This window comes from Euprymna scolopes, chromosome 4 (genome assembly GCF_053919585.1).
Source record: "Euprymna scolopes isolate OS-2025 chromosome 4, ASM5391958v1, whole genome shotgun sequence".
In the NCBI taxonomy this organism is placed as follows: domain Eukaryota; kingdom Metazoa; phylum Mollusca; class Cephalopoda; order Sepiida; family Sepiolidae; genus Euprymna; species Euprymna scolopes.
In genome coordinates, this window is record NC_136485.1 from 89,361,494 (window position 1) to 89,367,493 (window position 6,000).

Sequence of the window (6,000 nt, forward strand, 5' to 3'; positions counted from 1 at the left end):
AATGTAGCTGGAACTACTGCTAATCGTGAAATAACAGAATTTGTGCTCGAGGTTTAATTCTCTAGGTGCGTTATATTTTGTCTATGCTCATGCATATTAAGAGGTTAACCTCGAAAATAATGTGGATCCTCACCACGTACGAATGGTCATTCAAGGAGAGGTTATATTTTGCGTATCACATAGTACTAGGATGATTAGAGTTTAGTCGAGGAATATCAGGAGGCCAACTTGGAAAATTATAACTCTGTAAACCTTTTAACTTGAAGCGAATTGTTAAAATATTGATTTAAGTTCAATTCACAAGTTTGGTTTGGTTTGGATCGGCTATAAGTTAGTGGTACGTTATTATAAGGTTAACTAGACTGATATGCAGACGTAGAGGCACCATAGATTTATCCGCGTAAAATTACTGCTGCTGATCGACTGCTTTAACTGGATCCATTTCTCTCTCTTAACCTGTAATCGTGTTCGATCAGTTAAGTATTTATTACGCCCCTCTCATAGCTTCTCTCGTTAACATTAATTAATACCGTAAGTTATTCTGTTAGTTTATTACTTGAAAAATCTAATAGCGGTAATATTAGATGTGATGTTCGTATATTGAATGGCCCATTTATCTTGAATATGTTTTTTTCTTTTTGTTTTTTGTTTTCAGGCTGTTCGTGACTGGGCCTACATTGCACAAGTATTTGATCGAGGATTGTTGATCATTTTCAGCTGCGCATTCTTGGCTGGTACGGGGGCCATTATATTGAATGCCCCGGCTCTCTACGATACAAAAGCACAACTTACGCCACAAGACTTTTTTAACATGACTTGCACTTATTAAGAGAAGGGTCATCAGCAACTAGTTGTGAAGTGCTCAAGTTATTTGGAGAGAATAGTTAAGCGCGCGCACGCATGTCCACACCACACAATTGCGCATACTAATGTGTGTGCATGTCGGAAAGTAAACAGGTTTTAGTGTAGACACACTCACAAATATATACATATATATAATAGTTTGATTATTTTTTTCGAGGATAAACAGTTACATATGGTTGCTACAAACATTGACTGAAACAGATAGCTGTTTGTAGCAAAAATATTTTGCTCTTCTTATCGAGCACTGTCTAACAATCTCGTTGTTTCATTAGTCCCTACTTTTTGAATATCTCAAGCTTGAATTTATATATATATATATATATATATATATATATATATATATATATATATATATAAATATATAATAGTAAAAGTAGAAGTAGGTGTAAAAGTAAATAAAAGTATATATATATATATATATATATATATATATATATATATATATATATATATATATATATATACATAGCCAATAAACAACACAAAAATGTTCAAATCATAAGGTTAATAAGGCTGGTGATTTTCTACATGAATGAAACAGAAATATTTTCCCTGTAGATTACTTGCTATAAATATATGTTCGTACTAAGCTCGACACGTATTGAACACTGTTGAAGTAAATATTGAATATATATATATATATATATATATATATATACGTAATAACACATCTATATTATGTATATGTAAATATACACATATATATTTAAGGCCATTGTATATTTACAATACTTATATGCAAATAATTATATATATTTATAATATTTGTTTGTGTGGATGTGTGCTAATAATTATATATGCACTATCTATGCATGTACTGTGGTGATCACACAAGCACACAATAAAACATACATGATATATATATATATATATATATATATATATATACACATGTTGATAATCATGTGTGTATATTTAATTATATATATATGAATATTTGTGAGGATGTAATTTACTTAATTTGAATATATACATATATATATATATATATTAATTTATGTATATTATATTTCACATGTGAAGATATATGAATATATGTACATACGCATGACTAGATGTATACATTTATTTACAAATATATGTGTGTGTATACATGTTTATAAAATATGTATCTATACGAATAGGTATGTCTACATGTGTGTATATATACTTATATATACCTCTATGCAGTTTTGATGATTATTCAATATCCACACAAAAATACACAAATGTGTGCTTGCGATCGTGCATATGCGCATGCGCACTATTAAATTCAAATTGAATGCTACAATTGTTTCTATCTAGTTGTTGAATATCGATATGTATCATCAATAATAAATAGTTTTTAATCACTTGATTTACAATCAGCAATTATAATATTATTATAAAATCAATATCTGTTGTCATCGATAAAATTGCATAATTGCACATGTTTAATAAATTAAATAAAATAAAGCAAACATTTTGAAAGAAATACAACCTTCAATTGCTGAACACAAACTAAACTTACTTTGCTCCCAACTTCCATAAACGGGTCTTATTAGCATATAAATTAAAAGACCTTGTTCGTGCAGTATTCTCAGTATTTTTTTAAATAAACATTTTCAAGAAATACATACAATTTCCATAAGTAAAAGTGAGTAATATGTGATATCTCCCGCTTCTTTTCATCATCTTCATCAAGTTTCGTGTTCAAGAAATCCGCGGTGTCAGTTTCACATCCTATCGAATATTTAATTACGCTCTTAATCTTTGGGAAATATACAGAAGCTCGATCTGCCCCCACTTTGGAACACGGCAGCAACTTCTGTTCAACGAATTATATACCATAATGTTGTGCTATGACATTAAACAATCTTAAAATTCTGTGTATGCTGTAGAGCAAACATTTTACACCATAAAACAATAAACTCGCATTCCTGTAATCTTTCCTTAATTATTGCCAGATAATAAAAATTCTCCGTAAATTTCCGACATTTCATAAATTTAATGGTTTACTGTTAAAAACAAATTGGATTCGAATCTAAAGCTTCTACAGATGAAATTGTCGAGGGAAATGTTGCATCGACAGTTTCAGGTGCTTATCACACCGTTAATCATAATAATAGATTATTTACACGCCATTTTCCAGTGTTAGCGTTTTGCGAAAAATCATTGTAATTAGTGCAAATCTGTAGTTATAATTGTACGAGAAAAAATCCTATAAAGTTTGAAATCATTATTTAAGACGGTGATGTGTGCCAAATGTCTATGTTGAATTCAGATTGTGTCACGGATGTCTCATACTCATTATCAATATGTATGAATTCATAATTAATGCTGCTGTGGGTGTTATAGCAACTTGCGTTCAATTTATCGTATACAATGAACACTTTCTACTTCCTAATTCTGATAAGACGAGTATATACATACATCCACACACACACACACACACACACACACACACACACATATATATATATATGCCCCACTTTGGAACACAGTAGCAACTTCTGCTATATAGATATTCAATGCGATTACGAGATTTGTTTAAAGTAATGATGATGATGATGATGATGATCATGATGATGATGATGATCATGATGATGATGATGATGATGATGATGATGATGATGATGATGATGATCTTATTACGCCATTCCTTTTAAATTATAGACAAAACGGCGATTTAAGATCGACTTCAGAACATAGATTATTTGCATTTTTCCGATTATTTCTTTTTTCGTTTAATATTATTTTTTCTGTTTTTACTGTTGAAAATGTTTTCGTATTAATACATTTTCATATCAACGTATTATTCAATTGTTTAAATTAAAAAGGAAATAATATGAATTATATAAAATGTTACACGCGCGTTCATGAGATGGAACATAAAAACGCACTGAAAAATACATTTTTGTTTCATACGATTTACATTTAGGTTTGAGAACACTCTGATAATAAAAACAACAACAATCTTAAGCAATGATCAATGTCGATATTTCGAGATCAATTTTAGTACAATTGAAGCATTGGTATAATAAGAAACTATATAGCACGATGCTGGATTTTTTTAAATAAATAAAAAAAATGGTGATACAGACAACTTTTTGTTGTCGAGATCTTACAGCGTAGTCGAGGATCGCCAATTTCTTCCAGTCTTTTTTAAGGAAGTTATTTTTGTTCGATGGTCGTAATGAAACGTGCTGGTACACGTGTACAGATTTTGATATCAATTTAACGATACAAGAGGCATCGGTGTAATTGAAAGTTTTTAAAATCCGTTCAAAAAAGAAGTATTTGAAATAAAAGCCATCGCATTTTCAGCAGATGAATGAGACACAAGTTATCAGAAAAAGAGAGGATCACGTGTAAATAATGGTGTGCCCGTCGGTGTTAAAAAATATAGTGTCAAATAAAGTATTCACAAGATTAGAAGGCACAACTATATTGGATGGGGGGGGGGGCAATCAAAAGCTACAATGAATTCAATTTCAAAACTGAAGTCTCAGAGACTTACTGCGAGATAGTCCATATAAATCCATTTATTAAAATTTGTTTTAATACTAGAAATACTGCTGTCGCTGCTGCTGCTGCTGCTGTCGCTGCTGCTGCTGTCGCTGCTGCTGCTGTCGCTGCCGCTGCCGCTGCTGCTGCTGCTGCTGCTGCTGCTGCTGATGATGATGATGATGATGATGATGATGATGATGATGATGATGACGACGACGACGACGAGGACGACGATGATGATGATGATGATGATGATGATGATGATGATGATGATGATGATGATGATGATGATTTCAGCCCCGACAATTTTTAAATAATGCTGAATATATAAAAAAAAAAAGATAAAGCTTTTTTAAAGATATATCTTCTTGATCGGGCCTAAAATTGTTTAAGTGCACAGATCAAGAACTGAAGAAAAGATTTTCTTACGAAGGTCAATTCAAACAACAATATTATTTTTGAGATCGATGCATATTTTCTATTGATCCTAAATAAATGTTTGATCCAATTTGGAAAGCAATATTTCAAAATTAAGAAATTTGATCTGCGTTTTCGAATATTTTGGAGAGTAATACAATATTACCGTTTCTTATAATTTTGTTACGGTAGATTTGGAAAGTAAACGCTTTAAATATACACACGTACACACTCACATGTTGCACCGTAATACTTCAAGTATGTAAAAAATAAATTAAACATACTTTTTCACATAAATATAAGCGTACTGAATATCTCAGTTCATAACTAGATCGGTTTTAGTCTACGTGTTACTTTTTTTCTGAACCTACTCTTGGTTCTTAACAATTTTTTTCAAAGAAAAAAGTGACTTGCCATTTTTGTTGAATGTTCACTTTATTATTTGTGCAATTATCACAATCTTTTGATCGACATGTTCTATTGTCATCCAGAAATTCCGATGAAATATACATCTCAGCAGTATTTTGAAAAATTATGTGATATAAACAACGGACGCAAGTGATATTTCTCATTGAATCCAAGAAAATAGCGATAATCATTGGTACCGAATACACACTAAACGATGATAGTGATTGTGACACCATTATCCATTCATAAACCACGTTCGCCGTGCACTTTTGTACATGCGTAATTTTAAAGGAATCAAGACATCAACAACGACGACAGTTAGTCGCCGAATGCACTTGTATTTATTTGGGCTGATGTTACTTCATTCAATATGCAGCGAAAATCTGCATTGATGTATTCGATCGTAAAATATTCAGACAAATATTATTAAAAGTTTACTTTGCTTGTTCTTCAATTGAACCGGAGGAATAGTTTATTGTTCTTTTTTGTTTTAATCAAAACGAAAAAGTTACATTAAATATTTTTCTATTAAAAGGTTCATTATTGTTATTTTTTTATTTTTTTATTTATTGCGGACTATTATCCTCATCCTTTAGTTGTTGTTTCACGATGTTTCGGTCAACTATTCCTCTAGCCTTCGTCAGTTCATAACTGCGACGGGATAGGAACTCAGAATCTCCTAACCGAATCCACAGCAATTATTGCATTCCATAGCTGTTGTCGTCTCACCACGTTGTGGCCAAGCAAGCCTCTGGCCGACTTTGAGTAGAATTGAAACCGCTATCTTCAGACAGCTCTCACCTGGAACCGTAGAGATTCAACGTCTCTATCCATTGCGTCATG

The 6,000-nt window shown here is 31.6% G+C and overlaps 1 protein-coding gene across 1 annotated transcript in view; it reads left to right on the forward strand.

The window, feature by feature from the left end:
• LOC145268768 (acetylcholine receptor subunit alpha-like 1) overlaps positions 1–968 on the forward strand; it is a 95,075-nt gene extending 94,107 nt beyond the window's left edge. Inside the window, exon 5 of the mRNA XM_080124372.1 lies at positions 656–968. Coding sequence (XP_079980498.1) covers positions 656–829 — 174 coding nt within the window. The 3' untranslated portion in view covers positions 830–968. The remainder of the gene's footprint in view (positions 1–655) is intronic.
• Positions 969–6,000: the final 5,032 nt, after the last annotated feature.